The sequence below is a fragment of the Danio rerio genome, chromosome 4 (genome assembly GCF_052040795.2).
Source record: "Danio rerio strain M-AB ecotype USA chromosome 4, GRCz13ab, whole genome shotgun sequence".
Classification (NCBI taxonomy): domain Eukaryota; kingdom Metazoa; phylum Chordata; class Actinopteri; order Cypriniformes; family Danionidae; genus Danio; species Danio rerio.
The window spans coordinates 44,407,501-44,431,008 of record NC_141024.2 but is presented as its reverse complement, the minus strand read 5'-3'; the positions used below and the strand labels follow the sequence as shown (position 1 = coordinate 44,431,008).

The 23,508-nt window shown below is 36.8% G+C and overlaps 2 protein-coding genes across 4 annotated transcripts in view; one reads left to right on the top strand and one right to left on the bottom strand.

Annotated features, from left to right (window-relative positions):
• Positions 1 to 23,508, bottom strand: part of LOC148681160 (protein NLRC3-like) — a 345,676-nt gene that overhangs the window by 190,470 nt on the left and 131,698 nt on the right. The window lies entirely within an intron of this gene.
• LOC148681189 (uncharacterized) lies at positions 985 to 7,073 on the top strand. 3 transcript variants are annotated; one of them, XM_088650713.1, is made up of 3 exons: positions 985 to 1,038; positions 1,625 to 1,774; positions 6,003 to 7,073. In XM_088650713.1, the coding sequence occupies exons 2-3, from the start codon at positions 1,690 to 1,692 to the stop codon at positions 6,806 to 6,808; spliced, it is 891 nt and encodes a 296-aa protein (XP_088506839.1). In that variant the 5' UTR covers positions 985 to 1,038; positions 1,625 to 1,689; the 3' UTR covers positions 6,809 to 7,073. The 3 variants fall into 3 exon arrangements, with proteins under 3 accessions (XP_088506839.1, XP_088506838.1, XP_088506840.1); XM_088650712.1 differs by having other exon boundaries at positions 1,622 to 1,774; XM_088650714.1 differs by having other exon boundaries at positions 1,593 to 1,774.

Sequence of the window (23,508 nt, the reverse complement as noted above, 5' to 3'; positions counted from 1 at the left end):
TCTGTATTTCGGCTGTTTAAGGTCTCCCTTTGCATTGAACTTTGAACTTTTTACATTCAGAGATGTTGTTTATGTTCACACAGCTACATTACACATCAACTAAAGTTTCAAATATGATATTGCAGTGGACCACCCATTTAACTATAAAATGCAGCAGCCAAAATAAAAAAGCTTCCATCAAAAGTCAACTTATTTTCCCAATACATCTTTATTTCTCTTTAAAGCTATGGTTCGTATAGCTGCTAAACTTCCCATCCTCTGCAGTAATGTGTTTTGAGTCTTCACTGTTGCCCACTGCTCATTTGCATCTTTATACCAGCATTAATGGGGGCCAATTGAGTATTAACCAATCACATGCCAGATCAAGTAGCTCAGCAGGGTTGTATCTATATATTCTGCGTTCTTAACAGAAACTTCATTGGCTTATTTAGCTATAAGAGAACAACTTTGGAGGACAAACTACGATTTTTGATTCCTACATTGAGATTATTACCAACAACAACATACAAAAAAAAAAAAAAAAAAAAAAACGACTGAGGCCATTTCTCATCCCACTTCTTCATTGAAAACTGGAAAGGTGAGTTGCACATTCTGAATTTACACTCAAATAATATCTGAATGCTGACATTATAAAATGTAAAATCTAAACATGTGCATGCATTGTTCAACAGTGTATTAAGTTTTTCAGTCATTTTTAAAAGCTTTTTTACAACTATTTGGTTATGTGTTTGTTTGTTTGGTTTGGTTATAAATATTGATTTTATCCTGACAAATGGACTGTAGCCCAAATAAGTTTCAACCTATTACGTATATAAATTTATATAAAAATTTGATGTTTCCCCATTCATTACAAATACAAAACAAAAAGCAGATAAATTATAAAGTGGAAAATGAGGGAGAAATGTATCGATAAGTCATGACTCATAATTAAGAGTGAGTAGGGGGAAAAAGCTAAACAAAAAAAGACTTTTATTGTGGCATGGTGGTGTGACGTCATAAGGCTGCGCCGCTCCCACACTGTGATTCAACTGGAGAAAGGTTTGTTTTAAAGCTTGTACACAGATGTAAACCAACTGATTAAAATTTCAGTGTGTTCATTTAATGTTAGATGTACCTGCAGTTGACAATATTATTTTAACCCTTTATACAAAGAACTACTATTTTACTCACTGTAAGGTCTATTGTTTGAATAAGATAGGATAAACTTTATTTGTCCCGAGAGGAAATTCTTGTCTTGTGCAAATAAGTGCTACAACGTTGCTGTAAGCAGACAATAAAATAAATCAAACAAACTAAGAACATACCTAAAAAAAGATTGAATAAAGCAACAGTAAAGTGTGTGATAAGTGTTTTAGTGAAGGTTTAATTTATTAAATAGCATGATGTCACTCTATTCCAAGTATACATCAATAAAATTCTAGTTCTAGAATTTCTAGTTCTAGAGTTCTAGTTTACATCGGCTGATTTGTGGCTTTTGTTGCTTGCTCAGACTTACATAATTTCTGTTTGTTAATGACTCATATAAAAAAAACTGTTGAAGCAAGTGTTGAAATTATCTTGTTTCTGTTCATTGTTTTATTTATTTTAAACAGGACATTTTTATTGTTTTTTTAATTTTAAGCAGGATAAAGTGTCCAAACGCAGAGAAAAACTCCTGCTGAAGCGACTGATCTTCACACTGTTATAAAGATGGCGTTTATTAAAGAGGAGAGTGAAGATGTGAAGATTAAAGAAACATTCACAGTCAAACAGGAAGATCTGCAGGAACAAACAGGTTGGTTTTCATCCTCAAACACCAACTCAGTCATTTGATCCTCATTCAGATATATTTTAATAATAAGAATACTAAATTAAATCCATCTTGCAGCCCTGAGTGTGCTGCCTAGTTCTCCTAAATGCACATAAGCACTCATTGAAAGACAGGAATGAGTTTCTTTCGTCACTTGTTCTCGTGTCTTTTGTTATTATTTTATGTATTATTAGTCTCCCATTTTCTCTTCCTTCTTAAGGTTATTGCTTTTTCTTGTTCTACTACTGTTTGTAAAGCTTCCTTGAACACTGGCACTATATAAAATAAACAAAAACCATAAATTAAAAGCGTTTAACTGAGCTGACGATATTTGACCTTCAGTATTCTCACAGTGTTGCAGTGATAGTGTTAGCTTAGTACTTTCCACTTGCATATGTCCCATTGATCCCAATTCCCCTTTTTTAATTAACCTCATGGGATTAAACTTGTTTCTAGTTGTTACTAGTTCTCACAGATAGTATCTGAATTAGAATTAAATCATTATCATAATAACTAATTACCAGGGCTATTGTGTTTAAACAGGGTTTCCACGGAGTCTTAAAATGTCTTAAATTCCAAAATCAAATTTTTAGGCCTTAAAAGTCTTAAATTTACTAATATTGTGTTGTAGGTCTTAAATCTTTTTTAAACAAGTCTTCATTTGTTCATATTGTGTTAACCAGTCTGGCCAAAACCTATACAATCACCAACAATCCATCTCAATAAAACTTTAAACTTTTTTTATTCAAAAAGATCATTTTAACTCTATTTATCATAATGGATTAAGTATTTTCCTCACAATAACATTTGTTTAAACGTGCTCCATGTATTTACTGCTGAGGACATTGACCTGGACAGATTGTTGTGCATAGATTTAATTTGTTATAGTTTTTAAAACATTTGTAAATTTTTTTATTTTATTTTAAAGAAAGTTTATTTTGGAAAAAACGTGTGTGGATACAAGTAGAGCTTGCTTTTTTACACATTAAAAAACTTTTACTAAGAAATATCCAAAATAATAATATAATATTTTTTTTTATTATAATATATTTTTTGATAGGACAAATACAAAATCTGGGCCATTTGAAAAATTCTTTAGTCTTTTATGAGTCTAAAATTTCATTCATAATGGTCATAAAAGTCTTAAATTTAACTTGGTGAAACCTGCAGAAACCCTGGTTTAAGGTATGTAAGAAAACATGGATGCCCCAATTTTAAACACGCTGAATGAAATTGACACTAAAATAATTAATCTTTATAAAACATTGTACAGTATTCTGAACTATATGATGTGATGGGACGATGTGAGACAAAACAAACAAATAATAGTGGAACAATAACGTTTAGCAATACCAGTGGCGGATTTAGGCATGGGTAATGTGGGCGATCGCCCAGGGTGGGATTTTCCTGCGGGCGGCAAAAAAAATGTCCCCTAGTGAAAGCATTTAGATACAATTACTTTATGCAAATGTATTCATTAAGAGTGGCAATCTCAAAATAAAGACATTAGGGGCCATTTACATTTGGCATTTTTTGCACGTGCGAGTTTGTTATTCTCAATGTGCAACTGAAACATCGCTTGTGAAAGCAAACTGATGCATGCGTACAGAAAACCAGCACCTCACACATGCTCCTGTGTGAATCCCGATTGTTTGCATGAACGCTGAAAAAATAAGAGTCGCTCATGCGCCATGAAACCAAATTAACAGCCTTTTGTGCAGAAGTGTCGGCACACAGCGAGTTTTGCAAAGTTTATGTAAAGTGTATGTAATTTAATGATGGTGTTACTTTCACTAAGCATGGCTATAAAGCAGAAAGGAGGGATAAAGAGTCAGGGAGGTAGGACAGGTCTAAAGGTCTAAGACAAAAGATAATTTGGTAACACTTTACAATAACTACACACTATAAACCATTTATTATGCATTAGCAAATACTGAATTCATTATTTGTTTAGCATTATCTGTTTAGCATTAACTCTAAATTAATAAGCGTTATTAAACAGTTTATAACTGCAGCTACATATGCTGTATTCCTGACTTACAACCACATTTATAATGTGCTTAATTGTACTTTCATACTTTGTTAAGGATTAATTTCCTATTACTAAATTAAGTATGGGGAGTTAAGCGCAATGTTTATGATAAGTGGGGCGGAGCGGGCCAGAATCACGGTGGCAGAAGGTCAGATGATTGTCAGACCATTGGGAAATGTCCTTATGTCTCCCTATGGCCAGTTCGCCCTTGAGTTTTACTGTTTTCTATTGTTTATTATTCCTGGTCATTTCTCCAATAATTGTAAGTTCTAAAACAATAGCATATGAGATCAGGTCACTGCTATGATATGATTGACAATTTATGTATGTCACTGTTTGTCATTGTGCTCTGTTTATTCTGAGAGCTGAGGCTGAGTATTTGTAGAGCTTTTAACTCTTGAAATGATTAACTCCGCGTCATTCTAACACTGGATAAACAGAATCCTGTATTATCAGTAATCTCGTTCCACACTGCTCATGCTATACCTGGTGTTCATTAATAGACGTTTCACATTCGCAAACCCCGGCTTAACATTGTAATTTGTAAATTTATGTTGTTTTCCCTCTTCTAAACGCACACTGATATTTATTAATCTTCTTTTTTTTTTTTAAATCCACACCAATCGATCATTAATCATTTGTTCCATTGTTTTGCAAAGGCAACTGGTAAGTGCTATTGGACGATAATTATTTAAATGGTCTTTTCCTGGTTTAGGTATTGGTATAATAATAGCTTCTTTCTAAAAGGCTAGTATTTCTCCTAATTTGCAGATATTGTTAACCCGACAAGATGCAGAAATGCCATCTAAAAAGATGACCTACTGTTTGTCCAGTCAGGGACATTGAGTACTCTTTGCCATCTTATACGATTAGAATCTTTTGTACGAGATGGTTTTATTAAAAAGAACACATACAAGCAGTTTTTTGTTTTTTTTTTTTTATCCGGAAAAGGCCTTTGACACTACCAGAAAGTATGGTATTTTAAAAGATTTACACGAGATGGGTGTTTGAGGAAATTTGCCTAATTTTATTGCAATTTTTTTTTTTCAATAGAGTTTTTCGTGTGCGTATGAAAACTATATTATCTGAATATATGAGCATATATAGCATATATGAGAATCAGGAGTGCCCCAAGAAAGTATACTATCAGTAACACTATTTAGTATTAAAATTAATAATATTGTAAATGTTAATGGGAATAATATATTTCGTAGTTTATATGTATATTATTTATGTATTTGTTATAAAGGGAAAAATATGTATACAATCAAGAGACAAATTTAAATATGTATAAATAAAATATATGACTGGTCAGTTTTAAATTTTTTAATTTTTCTAAATAAAAAAAAACTGTATGCATGCATTTTTGTTTTTTAAGATCTATGCATTTAGATCAGGAGCTTTTTTTAGATAGAGAAACTATACAAGTTGTGAAAAAGGTAAAGTTCCTAGGAATGAGTTTTGACAATAAGTAGTGTTTTATTTCTCATATTAAAGTATTACGAAATAGATGTTTTAAAACAATTAATGTATGAACTTAATCTTAGAAAGGTAAAATAAATAAATAAATTAGGACCTCTGTAATGAAATCCAAGACTTTATATAATAATTCAAGGCTATTAAAGCCTTAATTTAAGATTACCAAATTTAAGACTTTTTCAATGCTTTTAATTGTACTCTGATTAGGTTTTGCATAAAAATACTTGTGCTTGACGCATTTGTTTCAGATTGTTATTTGCCTATTACATTCTAAATTATGTAAATTCTAGTACATTATTTTTAACTGTACCTTTACTGTATCCTCTGATGCGTTTAGGTTTCGCCGCAAAATTAGATTTTGCTGTACAACGCGCAATGCGGACCTAAAGAACCTGACTAATATTCTACCGGAACCATGCCAGCAGAGTTTGTGCATAGTCCATAAACTATAACTTCTATGTTAAGCGGCTTTGAAACAATTTACTTGGTAAAAGCACTAGATAAATAAAGACGAATTGAATTGAATCAGCTTAAATGTGTACACGTTAATGGACCAAACACAATATGATCTGATTTATTTTACATTTAACTTGCATCAAAATTACAGTGTGTGTAGCCAATGTTTCCAGTGTCTTTTCACTTTTCAGCTTTTGATGAGAGTTTTTAAGATTTAATGAAAACTGTTTTATTTATTTATTTCAGACTTAATTGAAGAGAATGAGGAGAGTAAAGAGGAGGAACATCATGTCAAAATTGAGGAAAAAACTCATTCACAGACTGATGGTAGTTTGAAAAGGGGAGACAAGAACAGTTTCATCTGCACTCAGTGTGGAAAGAGTTTTGGAAGAAAATACAATCTTAAGATTCACATGAAAATACACACTGGAGAGAAACCATTCACATGCACTCAGTGTGGGAAGAGTTTCAGCCAAAAATCAAACCTTAATCTACACATTATGATCCACACTGGAGAGAAACCATTCACATGCACTCATTGTGGGAAGAGTTTCAACCACTTATCACACCTTAATCAACACATGAGGATCCACACTAGAGAGAAACCCTTCACATGCACTCAGTGTGGGAAGAGTTTCAGCCAATCATCACACCTTAACTGTCACATGAAAATACACACTGGAGAGAAACCATTCACATGCACTCAGTGTGGGAAGAGTTACAGCCAATCATCATACCTTAATGATCACATGATGATCCACACTGGAGAGAAACCATTCCCATGCACTCAGTGTGGAAAGAGTTTTAACAGCTCATCAAACCTTTATAAACACATGAGGAACCACACTGGAGAGAAACCATTCTCATGCACTCAGTGTGGGAAGAGTTTCAACCACTTATCAAACCTTCATCGACACATGAGGATCCACACTGGAGAGAAACCATTCACATGCCCTCAGTGTGGGAAAAGTTTCAGCCAATCTTCACACCTTAATCAACACATGATGATCCACACTGGAGAGAAACCATTCATGTCTAATCATCTTGTTTAATCCCACCCCTTTTCGCAGCGGCGTACAACAGAATTTCGCATACTCAATAGTGATAGGAAGTTCGGATCATTTTACTGACTCAGATCTTTGAGTCTCGTTCATCAAGATGAACAAATCTTTTTTCGAGTCATTTCGTTCATTTGGTAAAATTTGACAAAATATTATTAAAATGTTACGAATTGCTTTCAAACACATCTACAACTAGCCCAAAAGGTTGATCACTCGACAAATAAGTCATAAATAGAATATTTTAAGAAGAAGAAAATAATTCAATGTTTACCTGCTCTTTTGTCAATAGGTATTGTTGTCTGTTTGCTCAGCTCACCTCTTCATGTCTTCAAATGTCAGTGGCTCATTCACGTTACACTGACAGTCACATATAGTCTTAACCAAAGTACACAAGTCCGAGCCGATAGGAGATATGATAATTAGTTCACCTTTCGAGTCTTCTGGGCCGTCGAACCTTTTATCTTCTGGGCCCGGTTTTTCAAAAGTAATCCACTATGATTTTGGATAAAGGATTGGATCAAATCTTGAAAATGGGTTTTTCAAAAAAAAAAAAAAAACGGATTACATAATCGGATTAGATCACGTAATCTAATCTTGGTTTTGATCTGGATCAAACCTTTAGTTTGGGTTTTTCAGACCTTTTTTGTAGGATTTGGATCACTTTGATCCAAAAAACCTGGATTAAACTGATCCCATCAGAGGGGTGGATTTAGCGTGGATTTCATGCCAAAAATGTAATGAAAACCTAAAATATTCAACTATTAAAACTATATTTGGATCATGCAGTATCTTACGAGATATACTATTTATTCATAAGGTTTTAATTTTATTTGTTCATCTGTCAGGCTATAGTGATTATAGGCTTTAACGTATTTAGCCTTTCAGTATAGGCATACAGCAAAGTAGAAAGAGTTTGGCCTCATAAAATAATCCCCCAAACAGCTGTCAAAATTTACCAAAAACAATACATTTTATTGTTACTAATTGATATATATATATATATATATATATATATATATATATATATATATATATATATATATATATATATATATATATATATATATATATATATACATCACAATGGAAAATATTTTTGTGTTTAGAATATTTATTAGTGATGCATGCAATGATTACAGAATAACAAAAAAAAATGCAAAGAATGGCAATGCCTGATTTTTTAAATCCCTTTCAACAATTGCAAAAAGAGACAGAAGTTTAGCTTCAACTGGCAAAAGAACAACTGACTCTGACCAAACTGCAGTAAATCAAGACCACACTTGAGATCTGCCTCCTAAAGAATACGCTCAGACAAGCTGCTCCCTCCACATTAGATGAGGAAGTCTGACATTATTGTGGAGGTTTCAACATTGTCTTTTTTTTTTATTCAATACATCTATATTTGAAACTTATTATAAATATCCTCAATGTACAGTGTTGTAGATCTCAGATGAGCAGACTGCTGGAAGAGGATGGGGTGGGGTTTTTCTTGCTTTTATTATTTATTATTATAATTATTTTATTAATTATAAAATTTTCTTAGTTTTCATTTCAAATAAAAATAAAGTTATATTTACCCAACACTGGCTATTCTACTTGTTGCTCTTTACATAGGCCTATCTATCCATCTACATTGTGATTGAGCAGTGGTAATCCAGATTTAGTGATCCTGAAAAGTTCCTATCTGGATCAGAATGATCCAATCCAATGTTGCTTTGAAAAACTGGCTCAAAAAGTAAGCTGGATTACGTGATCACAGATTGCAAAAACAGGATTACTAAATCTGGATCAATTTTACCTGGATTAAACCTTTTGAAAAACCGGGCCCTGGTTCTTGAGTCGTTCGTTCATTATGTGACAGAATGACTCAAACTTGAGGACTTGAGAGGTGAACAGATCAATTCTTTTTCTGGCTCTAAATGCATATGATTGGCGAGGCTTTAGTCTTTCATGTGGACTTAACTCGATAGAGGACTCGAAAAATGAACTGACCTTGTCTTGCACTACACAACGTGCGCATGAGCGAATTAATTAATCTTTAAGTTCATCCGAGTCATTCATTCTTTTCACATAATGTGAAAGAAAGCATAAGAGATGAATTATTTAATAAATCAAATTGTCTTTGTGAATAGTTTTGTAACATATGATGCTGCAGGGATAGGACACTTAAACACTGTTTAATTAGGCTGGCTTGTCAAAGCCAGACTACTGTTATCCTTTCTAAACTTATTAGGCTGGCTTGTCAAAGCCAACCTACTGTTATGCTATTTAAACTTATTATTATTATTTTTATTTATTATTCTTCTTCTGAGACTAAAATTCAAAATCTATCTGCTCCTTGAACTTTCAAACTATTACCACCAAACTCACACCAGACCTCCAAACTGGTCTGACTCTTTATGCTATATCTTTTCCAACTGATCCGACTTTCGGTTTTCCGAAAAACGTCCCGGGACTGTCGGAAAAATCCCATAGACTTAACATTGGACCAAACTTTGTGACCTCGTAACTCTGCGTCAGACTGTCGCACAGAACTCTAACTGGGCTCATTTAACTCAGACTATCAAACTGCCAATGACTGATCACCTTTAAACTTTCTAGCCACGCCCTAGCAACCACTTTTGGACCCTAGAAACTGTCCCATAGACTTCCATTCAAAAGACTCTCATTGACTTAACATGGGATCAAACTTTGTGAGCTCATAACTCTGGATCAGACTGTCCTACAGACTAATGGCTGAGCTCATTTAACTACGACTACCAAACTGCCAATAACTGATGAGCTTTTAACTTTCTAGCCACACCCCTAACTACCACATACTGCACCCTAGCAACTGTCCCGTAGACTTCCATTACAAAAGACTCTCATTGACTTTACATGGGATCAAACTTTGTGAGCTCATAACTCTGCATCAGACTGTCATAGAGACTAATGGCTAAGCTCATTTAACTCAGTCTAGCCAGCAGCCAATCACTGATGGCCTTTTAACTTTCTAGCCACACCCCTAACTACCACATACTGCACCCTAGCAACTGTCCTATAGACTGTAATTAGGTGTGCTATCGAATGCTTATAATTCTAACATGCTAATGACATGCCAATCATGCTAGCAACATGCTACTCATATGCTAATCATGCTAATGACATGCTAACTCATACTGGAAACATGCTAATGACATGCTAATTTGTACAAGAATCATGCTAGTAACATGCTAATTCATACTAGACTCATGTTAATAACTGGCCTACATGCATATCTTTGCTTAGCAGTGTCCTATTGACTTGGGGGATGGCTCATCTGACTCAGACAACCAATGAGCATCTCAATATGATAATGAAGCTTGCTAACTCATACTGGAAACATGCTAATGACATGCTAATTTGTACAAGAATCATGCTAGTAACATGCTAATTCATACTAGACTCATGTTAATAACTGGCCTACATGCATATCTTTGCTTAGCAGTGTCCTATTGACTTGGGGGATGGCTCATCTGACTCAGACAACCAATGAGCATCTCAATATGATAATGAAGCTCACAAGCCACGCCCCCAAATTGATTCCATAGACTTCCATTAAAATAGACCAAGTTGCATATCTTTGCATAGCAGTGTCATACAGACATGGGGGTTGGTTCATTTTACTTAGACAGCCAACCACATTCAAGTGCACTCTGTAACCTCGCCCATAGCAACAAAACAGAGTACCCTAGCAACCATTCATCAACAGCTATATCTCAGCATCAGAACATCGTAGAGACTTGGAGATTGGCTCGTTTGACTCATGCTAGCAAACGGAACTTCCTAAATGCTACACATGCTAGCAGTGATTAGCTACATGCTAATATTGACTAGCCAAGTACTGTAACTTGCTAGAAATGCTTACTAAGTATAAATGTTTTATCAAGCATGTATGTGAGGCTTGCCTAGTAACCAACCAGGGTACCCTAGCAACTGCCTAGCAACCACCCAAATTACCCTAGCAACCGCCTAGCAACCACCTAGCAACGGCCTAGTAATGCCTTAGTAAGGGCCTAGCGACCACTCAGGACACCCTAGCAACCGCCTAGCAACGCCTTAGCAACCACTCAGAATACCTTAGCAACCACCTAGCAACACCTTAGCAACCACCTAGCAACCACTTGGGACACCTTAGCAACCGCCTAGCAACACCTTAGCAACCACCTAGCAACCACTCATAACACCCTAGCAACTGCCTAGCAACGCCTTAGCAACCACATAGCAACCACTCAGGACACCCTAGCAACCACCTAGCAACACCTTAGCAACCACCTAGCAACCACTCAGGACACCATAGCAACCACCTAGCAACGCCTTAGCAACCACTCAGAATACCCTAGCAACCATCTAGCAACCACTTAGGACACCTTAGCAACCACCTAGCAACACCTTAGCAACCACCTAGCAACCACTCAAAACACCCTAGCAACCGCCTAGCAACACCTTAGCAACCACCTAACAACCACTTAGGACACCCTAGCAACCGTCTAGCAACACCTTAGCAACCACCTAGCAACACCTTAGCACATGCTAATTCATGCTAGAATCATGCTAACAACATGCTAACTTCATGCTAGAATCATGCTAATTCATGCTAAAATCGTGCTAGTAACATGCTAATTTATGCTAGAATCATGCTAGTAACATGCTAATTCATACTGGAATCATGCTAGTAACATGCTAATTCATGCTAGAATCATGCTAATAACATGCTAATTCATACTGGAATCTTGCTAGTAACATGCTAATTCATGCTAGAATCATGCTAATAACATGCTAATTCATACTAGAATCATGCTAATGACATGCTAATTCATACTAGACTCATGCTAGTAACATGCTAATTCATACTGGAATCATGCTAGTAACATGCTAATTCATGCTAAAATCATGCTAATAACATGCTAATTCATACTGGAATCATGCTAGTGACATGCTAGTTCTTCCTAGAATCATGCTAGTAACATGCTAATTTATACTAGAATCATGCTAGTAGCATGATAATTCATACTAGACTCATGCTAGTGACATGCTAATTCATACTAGAATCATGCTAATAACATGCTACTTCATGCTAGAAAAACACTAGTAACATGATAATTTTACTACAATCATGCTAATAACACACTAATTCATGCTAGAATTATGCTAGTAACATGCTAAATCGTGCTAGAATCATGCTAATAACATGCTAATCCATGCTAGAATCGTACTAATAAGATGCTAATTCATGCTAATAACTTGCTAATCTATGCTAAAATCATGCTAATAACATGCTACTTATACTTTTTCAAACTGTTTTTAAACTAAATAAACTATTACCAACAGGCTTTGTCAAGCCAGCCTCAAAGTTTGTCTCGACGAACTTTACTGTCTAGTTTTTATTTATTCTTCTTCTGAGACTAAAATTCAAAATCTATCTGCTCCTTGAACTTTCAAACTATTACCACCAAACTCACACCAGACCTCCAAACTGGTCTGACTCTTTATGCTATATCTTTTCCGACTGATCCGACTTTCGGTTTTCCGAAAAACGTCCCGGGACTGTCGGAAAAATCCCATAGACTTAACATTGGACCAAACTTTGTGACCTCGTAACTCTGCGTCAGACTGTCGCACAGAACTCTAACTGGGCTCATTTAACTCAGACTATCAAACTGCCAATGACTGATCACCTTTAAACTTTCTAGCCACGCCCTAGCAACCACTTTTGGACCCTAGTAACTGTCCCATAGACTTCCATTCAATAGACTCTCATTGACTTAACATGGGATCAAACTTTGTGAGCTCATAACTATGAATCAGACTATCCTACAGACTAATGGCTGAGCTCATTTAACTCCGAATACCAAACTGCCAATAACTGATGAGCTTTTAACTTTCTAGCCACACCCCAAACTACCACATACTGCACCCTAGCAACTGTCCCATAGACTTCCATTACAAAGACTCTCATTGACTTTACATGGGATCAAACTTTGTGAGCTAATAACTCTGAAACAGACTATCCTACAGACTAATGGCTGAGCTCATTTAACTCCGAATACCAATCTGCCAATAACTGATGAGCTTTTAACTTTGTAGCCACACCCCTAACTACCACATACTGCACCCTAGCAACTGTCCCGTAGACTTCCATTACAAAAGACTCTCATTGACTTAACATGGGATCAAACTTTGTGAGCTCATAACTCTGCATCAGACTGTCCTACAGACTTATGGCTGAGCTCATTTAACTCCGACTACCAATCTGCCAATAACTGATGAGGTTTTAACTTTCTAGCCACACCCCTAACTACCACATACTGCACCCTAGCAACTGTCCCGTAGACTTCTATTACAAAAGACTCTCATTGACTTTACATGGGATCAAACTTTGTGAGCTCATAACTCAGCATCAGACTGTCATAGAGACTAATGGCTGAGCTCATTTAACTCAGTCTAGCCAGCAGCCAATCACTGATGGCCTTTTAACTTTCTAGCCACACCCCTAACTACCACATACTGCACCCTAGCAACTGTCCTATAGACAGTAATTAGCTGTGCTATCAAATGCTTATAATTCTAACATGCTAATGACATGCCAATCATGCTAGCAACATGCTACTCATATGCTAATCATGCTAATGACATGCTAACTCATACTGGAAACATGCTAATGACATGCTAATTTGTACTAGAATCATGCTAGTAACATGCTAATTCATACTAGACTGATGTTAATAACTGGCCTACATGCATATCTTTGCTTAGCATTGTCCTATTGACTTGGGGGATGGTTCATCTGACTCAGACAACCAATGAGCATCTCAATATGATAATGAAGCTCACAAGCCACGCCCCCAAATTGATTCCATAGACTTCCATTAAAATAGGCCAAGATGCATATCTTTGCATAGCAGTGTCATAGAGACATGGGGGTTGGTTCATTTGACTTAGACAGCCAACCACATTCAAGTGCACTTTGTAACCTCGCCCATAGCAACAAAACAAAGTACCCTAGCAACCATTCATCAACAGCTATATCTCAGCATCCGAACATCGTAGAGACTTGGGGATTGGCTCGTTTGACTCATGCTAGCAAACGGAACTTCCTATATGCTACACATGCTAGCAGTGATTAGCTACATGCTAATATTGACTAGCCAAGTACTGTAACTTGCTAGACATGCTTACTTAGTTTAAATGTTTTATCAAGCATGTATGTGAGGCTTGCCTAGTAACCACCCAGGGTACCCTAGCAACTGCCTAGCAACCACCCAAATTACCCTAGCAACCGCCTAGCAACGGCCTAGTAATGCCTTAGTAAGGGCCTAGCGACCACTCAGGACACCCTAGCAACCGCCTAGCAACGCCTTAGCAACCAATCAGAATACCTTAGCAACCACCTAGCAACACCTTAGCAACCACCTAGCAACCACTTGGGACACCTTAGCAACCGCCTAGCAACACCTTAGCAACCACCTAGCAACCACTCAGAACACCCTAGCAACTGCCTAGCAACGCCTTAGCAACCACCTAGCAACCACTCAGGACACCCTAGCAACCACCTAGCGATGCCTTAGCAACCACCTAGCAACCACTCAGGACACCCTAGCAACCCCCTAGCAACGCCTTAGCAACCACTCAGAATACCCTAGCAACTACCTAGCAACCACTTAGGACACCTTAGCAACCACCTAGCAACACCTTAGCAACCACCTAGCAACCACTCAGAACACCCTAGCAACCGCCTAGCAACACCTTAGCAACCACCTAGCAACCACTCAGGACACCCCAGCAACTGCCTAGCAACGACTTAGTAACCACTCAGAATACCCTAGCAACCACCTAATCATGCTATGTGACATGCTAATTCATACTAGAATCATTCTAGTAACATGCTAATTCATACTACAATCATGCTCATAACATGCTAATTTATAATAGAATCTTGCTAATAACATGCTAATTCATGCTAGAATCATGCTACTAACATGTTAATTCAAGCTAGAATCATGCTAGTAACATGCTAAATTTTACTAGAATCATGCTAGTAACATGCTAATTCATACTAGAATCATGCTAGTAACATGCTAATGCATGCTAGAATCATGCTAATAACATGCTAATTCACGCTAGAATCATGCTAGTAACATGTTAATTCATACTATAATCATGCTAATAACATGCTAATTCATGCTAGAATCATGCTAATAACATGCTAATTCATACTAGAATCATGCTAGTAACAGGCTAATTCATACTAGAATCATGCTAGTAACATGCTAATGCATGCTAGAATCATGCTAGTAACATGCTAATTCATGCTAGAATCATACTAGTAACATGCTAATTCATGCTAGAATCATGCTAGTAGCATGCTAATTCATACTAGAATCATGCTAGTGACATGCTAATTTATTCTAGAATCATGCTAGTAACATGCTTATTCATGCTAGAATCATGCTAATAACATGCTAATTCATACTAGAATCATGCTAATAACATGCTAATTTGTACTACACTCATGCTAATAACATGCTAATACATGCTAGAATCATGCTAATTCATGCTAGAATCATGCTAATAACATGCTACTTATACTTTTTCAAACTATTTTTAAACTAAATAAACTATTACCAACAGGCTTTGTCAAGCCAGCCTCAAAGTTTGTCTCGACGAACTTTACTGTCTAGTTAGGCTGGCTTGTGTAGCAAGCCAGACTACTGTTATCCTATTTTTCTTCTGAGACTAAAAAACAAAACGCATCTCCTCCTAGAGCTTTCGAGCTATGACCACCAAACTCACACCAAACCTTCAAACTGGTCTGATTCAGTGTGCTATATCTTTTCCAACTGATCTGACTTTCGGTTTTCCAAAAAACGTCCCGGGACCGTCGGAAAAATCCCATTGACTTAACATTGGACCAGACTTTGTGACCTCATAACTCTGCATCAGACTGTCACACAGACTTCTAACTGGACTCATTTAATTCAGACTACCTAACTGCCAATACCTGATGAGCTTTTAACATTTTTGGCCACGCCCTAGTAACCACTTTTGGGATCCTAGAAACTGTCCCATAGACTTCCATTCAAAAGACTGTCATTGACTTTACATTGGATCAAACTTTGAGAGCTTATAACTCTGCATCAGACTGTCCTACAGACTAATGGCTGAGCTCATTTAACTCAGACTACCAAACTGTAAATAACTGATGAGCTTTTAACATTCTAGCCACTCCCTAACAACCAGATACTGCACCCTAGCAACTGTCCCATAGACTGCCATTATAAAGACCCAGATTGATATCGTCATGCTGTAGTGTTATAGCAACATGCTAATAATGATTAGCTAAGTACTTTAACATTCTAGAAATTTAATATCTATCTATCTATCTATCTATCTATATATCTATCTATCTATCTATCTATCTATCTATCTATCTATCTATCTATCTATCTATCTATCTATCTATCTATCTATCTATCTATCTATCTATCTATACTTTTTAAACTGTATAAACTAAATAAACTATTACCAACAGGCTTTCACAAGCCAGCCTCAAAGTTTGTCTCGACAAACTTTAATAATCTAGTTAGGCTGGCTTGTCAAAGCCAGACTACTGTTATCCTTTCTAAACTTATTAGGCTGGCTTGTGTAGCAAGCCAGACTACTGTTATCCTATTAAACTTATTATTATTATTAATATTATTATTCTTCTTCTGAGACTAAAAATTAAACTCTATCTCGTCCTAGGCCTTTCAAGCTATGACCATCAAACTCTGGTCAGACCTCCGAACTATTCTGACTCGAGTTGCTATATCCTTTCCGACTGATCCGACTTTCGGTTTTCCGAAAAACGTCCCGGGACCGTCGGAAAAATCCCATAGACATAACATTGGATCAAACTTTGTGACCTCATAACTCCGCATCAGAATGTCACACAGACTTCTAACTGGGCTCATTTAACTCAGACTATCAAACTGCCAATGACTGACCACCTTTAAACTTTCTGGCCACGCCCTAGCAACCACTTTTGGACCCTAGAAACCGTCCCATAGACTTCCATTGCAAAATACTCTCATTGACTTTACATGGGATCAAACTTTGTGAACCCATAACTCTGCATCAGACTGTCCTACAGACTAATGATTGAGCTCATTTAACTCAGTCTAGCCAGCAGCCAATCACTGATGGCCTTTTAACTTTCTAGCCACACCCTAACAACCAGATACTGCACCCTAGCAACTGTCCCATAGACGGCCATTAAAGAGGTTCAGACTGATATTGTCATGCTGCAGTGTGATAGAGACATGGGGGTTGTTTTTAACTGTTCATACGGGCAAGAAGCTTTGATACATCATCAGTCTAAGCTGTCAATCAACTCCATAGCAACAAAACAGACTAACCTAGCAACGATATAATAGCAGCTATATCTCAGCATCAGAACATCGTAGAGAGGCGGGGGTTGGCTTGTTTGAATCAGGCTCGCACACCATCTATCTATCTATCTATCTATCTATCTATCTATCTATCTATCTATCTATCTATCTATCTATCTATCTATCTATCTATCTATCTATCTATCTATCTACCTCTACCTATCTATCTATCTATCTATCTATCTATCTATCTATTTATCTATCTCTATCTATCTATCTATCTATCTATCTATCTATCTATCTATCTATCTATCTATCTATCTATCTATCTGTCTATCTATCTATCTCTAACTATCTATCTATCTATCTATCTATCTATCTATCTATCTATCTATCTATCTATCTATCTATCTATCTATCTATCTATCTATCTCTAACTATCTATCTATCTATCTATCTATCTATCTATCTATCTATCTATCTCTATCTATCTATCTATCTATCTATCTATCTATCTATCTATCTATCTATCTATCTACCTCTATCTATCTATCCATCATGCTAACAACATGCTAATTCATGCTAGAATCATGCTAGTTACATGCTAATTAATGCTAGAATCATGCTAGTCACATGCTAATTCATGCTAGAATCATGCTAGTTACATGCTAATTTATGCTAGAATCATGTTAGTCACATGCTAATTCATGCTAGAATCATGCCAGTCACATGCTAATTCATACTAGAATCATGCTAACAACATGCTAATTCATGCTAGAATCATGCTAGTCACATGCTAATTCATGCTAAAATCATGCTAACAACATGCTAATTCATGTTAGAATCATGCTAGTAGCATGCTAATTCATGTTAGAATCATGCTAACAACATGCTAATTCATGCTAGAATCATGCTAGTAACATGCTAATTCATGCTAGAATCATGCTAACAACATGCTAATTCATGCTAGAATCATGCTAGTCACACGCTAAATCATGCTAGAATCATGCTAGTCAAATGCTAATTCATGCTAGAATCGTGCTAACAACATGCTAATTTATGCTAGAATCATGTCAGTAACATGCTAATTCATGCTAGAATCATGCTAGTAACATACTAATTCATGCTAGAATCATGCTAACAACATGATAATTCATGCTAGAATCATGCTAGTAACATGCTAATTCATGCTAGAATCATGCTAACAACCTGCTAATTCATGCTAGAATCGTGCTAATTTATGCTAAAATCATGCTAGTAACATGCTAATTCATGTTAAAATCATGCTAGGTACATGCTAATTCATGCTAGAATCATGCTAGTAACATGCTATATCATGCTAGAATCATGCTAGTAACATGCTAGTTCATACTAGAATCATGCTAGTAACATGCTAATTCATGCTAGAATTATGCTTACAACATGCTAAATCATGCTAGAATCATGCTAACAACATGCTAAATCATGCTAGAATCATGCTAACAACATGCTAATTCATGCTAGAATCATGCTAACAACATGCTAATTCATGCTAGAATCATGCTAACATTATGCTAATTCATGCTAGAATCATGCTAACAACATGCTAATTCATGCTAGAATCATGCTAGTAACATGCTAATTCATGTTAGAATTATGCTAACAACATGCTAATTCATGCTAGAATCATGCTAGTAACATGCTAATTCATGCTAGAAGCATGCTAACAACATGCTAATTTATGCTAGAATCATGCTAGTAGCATGCTATTTCATGCTAGAATCTTGCTAGTAACATGTTAAATCATGCTAGAATCATGCAAACAACATGCTAATTAATGCTAGAATCATGCTAACAACATGCTAATTCATGCTAGAATTGTGCTAATTCATGCTAAAAATCATGCTAGTAACATGCTAATTCATGTTAAAATCATGCTAGGTACATGCTAATTCATGCTAGAATCATGCTAGTAACATGCTAATTCATGCTAGAATCGTGCTAGTAACATGCTAATTCATGCTAGAATCATGCTAGTATCATGCTAATTCATGCTAAAATCATGCTAACAACATGCTAATTCATGCTAAAATCATGCTAGTAACATGCTAATTCATGCTAAAATCATGCTAACAACATGCTAATTCATGCTAAAATCATGCTAGTAACATGCTAATTCATGCTAGAATCATGCTAACAACATGCTATTTCACGTTAAAATCATGGTAATAACATGCTAATCTATCTATCTATCTATCTATCTATCTATCTATCTATCTATCTATCTATCTATCTATCTATCTATCTATCTATCTATCTATCTATCTATCTATCTATTCTTACTTTTTAAAACTGTTTAAACTAAATAAACTATTACCGTCAGGCTTTCACAAGCCAGCCTCAAAGTTTGTTCTCAAACTTTAAGAATCTAGTTATTATTATTCTTCTTCTGACTCTAAAAATCAAAATCTATCTCCTCCTTGAACTTTCAAACTATTACCACCAAACTCACACCACACCTCCAAACTATTCTGACTCGGTATGCTATATCTCCTCAGACTGATTGGACTTTCGGTTTTCCGAAAAACGTCCCGGGACTGTCGGAAAAATCCCATAGACTTAACATTGGACCAAACTTTGTGACCTCGTAACTCTGCGTCAGACTGTCGCACAGAACTCTAACTGGGCTCATTTAACTCAGACTATCAAACTGCCAATGACTGATCACCTTTAAACTTTCTAGCCACGCCCTAGCAACCACTTTTGGACCCTAGAAACTGTCCCATAGACTTCCATTCAAAAGACTCTCATTGACTTAACATGGGATCAAACTTTGTGAGCTCATAACTCTGAAACAGACTATCCTACAGACTAATGGCTGGGCTCATTTAACTCCGACTACCAAACTGCCAATAACTGATGAGCTTTAAACTTTGTGGCCACACCCCTAACTACCACATACTGCACCGTAGCAACTGTCCCGTAGACTTCCATTCAAAAGACTCTCATTGACTTTACATGGGATCAAACTTTGTGAGCTCATAACTCTGCATCAGACTGTCCTACAGACTAATGGCTGAGCTCATTTAACTCCGACTACTAAACTGCCAATAACTGATGAGCTTTTAACTTTCTAGCCACACCCCTAACTACCACATACTGCACCCTAGCAACTGTCCCGTAGACTTCCATTACAAAAGACTCTCATTGACTTTACATGGGATCAAACTTTGTGAGCTCATAACTCTGCATCAGACTGTCATACAGACTAATGGCTGAGCTCATTTAACTCAGACAACCAAACTGCCAATAACTGATGAGCTTTTAACTTTCTAGCCACACCCCTAACTACCACATACTGCACCCTAGCAACTGTCCCGTAGACTTCCATTACAAAAGACTCTCATTGACTTTCCATGGGATCAAACTTTGTGAGCTCATAACTCTGCATCAGACTGTCATAGAGACTAATGGCTAAGCTCATTTAACTCAGTCTTGCCAGCAGCCAATCACTGATGGCCTTTTAACTTTCTAGCCACACCCCTAACTACCACATACTGCACCCTAGCAACTGTCCTATAGACTGTAATTAGCTGTGCTTTCAAATGCTTATAATTCTAACATACTAATGACATGCCAATCATGCTAGCAACATGCTACTCATATGCTAATCATGCTAATGACATGCTAACTCATACTGGAAACATGCTAATGACATGCTAATTTGTACAAGAATCATGCTAGTAACATGCTAATTCATACTAGACTCATGTTAATAACTGGCCTACATGCATATCTTTGCTTAGCAGTGTCCTATTGACTTGGGGGATGACTCATCTGACTCAGACAACCAATGAGCATCTCAATATGATAATGAAGCTCACAAGCCACGCCCCCAAATTGATTCCATAGACTTCCATTAAAATAGGCCAAGATGCATATCTTTGCATAGCAGTGTCATAGAGACATGGGGGTTGGTTCATTTGACTTAGACAGCCAACCACATTCAAGTGCACTCTGTAACCTCGCCCATAGCAACAAAACAGAGTACCCTAGCAACCATTCATCAACAGCTATATCTCAGCATCAGAACATCGTAGAGACTTGGAAATTGGCTCGTTCGACTCATGCTAGCAAACGGAACTTCCTATATGCTACACATGCTAGCAGTGAGTAGCTACATGGTAATATTGACTAGCCAAGTACTGTAACTTGCTAGACATGCTTACTTAGTTTAAATGTTTTATCAAGCATGTATGTGAGGCTTGCCTAGTAACCACCCAGGGTACCCTAGCAACTGCCTAGCAACCACCCAAATTACCCTAGCAACCGCCTAGCAACGGCCTAGTAATGCCTTAGTAAGGGCCTAGCGACCACACAGGACACCCTAGCAACAGCCTAGCAACGCCTTAGCAACCACTCAGAATACCTTAGCAACCACCTAGCAACACCTTAGCAACCACCTAGCAACCACTTGGGATACCTTAGCAACCGCCTAGCAACACCTTAGCAACCACCTAGCAACCACTCATAACACCCTAGCAACTGCCTAGCAACGCCTTAGCAACCACCTAGCAACCACTTAGGACACCCTAGCAACCACCTAGCAACACCTTAGCAGCCACCTAGCAACCACTCAGAACACCCTAGCAACCACCTAGCAACGCCTTAGTAACCACTCAGAATACCCTAGCAACCATCTAGCAACCACTTAGGACACCTTAGCAACCACCTAGCAACACCTTAGCAACCACCTAGCAACCACTCAAAACACCCTAGCAACCGCCTAGCAACACCTTAGCAACCACCTAGCAACCACTTAGGACACCCTAGCAACCGTCTAGCAACACCTTAGCAACCACCTAGCAACACCTTAGCACATGCTAATTCATGCTAGAATCATGCTAACAACATGCTAACTTCATGCTAGAATCATGCTAATTCATGCTAAAATCGTGCTAGTAACATGCTAATTCATGCTAGAATCATGCTAGTAACATGCTAATTCATACTGGAATCATGCTAGTAACATGCTAATTAATGCTAGAATCATGCTAATAACATGCTAATTCATACTGGAATCTTGCTAGTAACATGCTAATTTATGCTAGAATCATGCTAATAACATGCTAATTCATACTAGAATCATGCTAATGACATGCTAATTCATACTAGACTCATGCTAGTAACATGCTAATTTATACTGGAATCATGCTAGTAACATGCTAATTCATGCTAGAATCATGCTAATAACATGCTAATTCATACTGGAATCATGCTAGTAACATGCTAGTTCATCCTAGAATCATGCTAGTAACATGCTAATTTATGCTAGAATCATGCTAGTAACATGCTAACTCATGCTAGAATCATGCTAATAACATGCTAAATCATACTAGAATCATGCTAATAACATGCTAATTCATACTAGAATCATGCTAATTAGGCTGGCTTGTCAAAGCCAACCTACTGTTATCCTATTTAAACTTATTATTATTAGGCTGGCTTGAGAAACAAGCCAGACTACTGAAATCCTATTTAAACTTATTATTTTTTTTATATATTATTCTTCTTCTTCTGAGACTAAAATTCAAAATCTATCTCCTCCTAGAGCTTTCGAGCTATGACCCCCAAACTCACACCAGACCTCCAAACTATTCTGACTCGGTATGCCATATCTTTTTCGACTGATCCGACTTACGATTTTCCGAAAAACGTCCCGGGACCGTCTGAAAAATCCCATAGACTTAACATTGGACCAAACTTTGTGACCTCATAACTCTGCATCAGACTGTCACACAGACTTCTAACTGGGCTCATTTAACTCAGACTACCTAACTGCCAATAACTGATGAGGTTTTAACTTTCTGGCCACGCCCTAGCAACCACTTTTGGACCCAAGAAACTGTCCCATAGACTTCCATTCAAAGGACTCTCATTGACTTAACATGGGATCAAACTTTGTGAGCTCATAACTCTGCATCAGACTGTCATACAGACTAATGGCTGAGCTCATTTAACTTAGACTACTAAACTGCCAATAACTGATGAGCTTTTAACTTTCTAGCCACACCCTAACTACCAGATACTGCACCCTAGCAACAACTGTCCCATAGACTTTTATTGCAAAAGACTGTCATTGACTTAACAATAGATCTAACTTTGTGACCTCAAAACTATCTATCTATCCTTTTTCAAACTGCTTTTATCTATCTATCTATCTATCTATCTATCTATCTATCTATCTATCTATCTATCTATCTATCTATCTATCTATCTATCTATCTATCTATCTATCTATCTATCTATCTATCTTTCTATCTA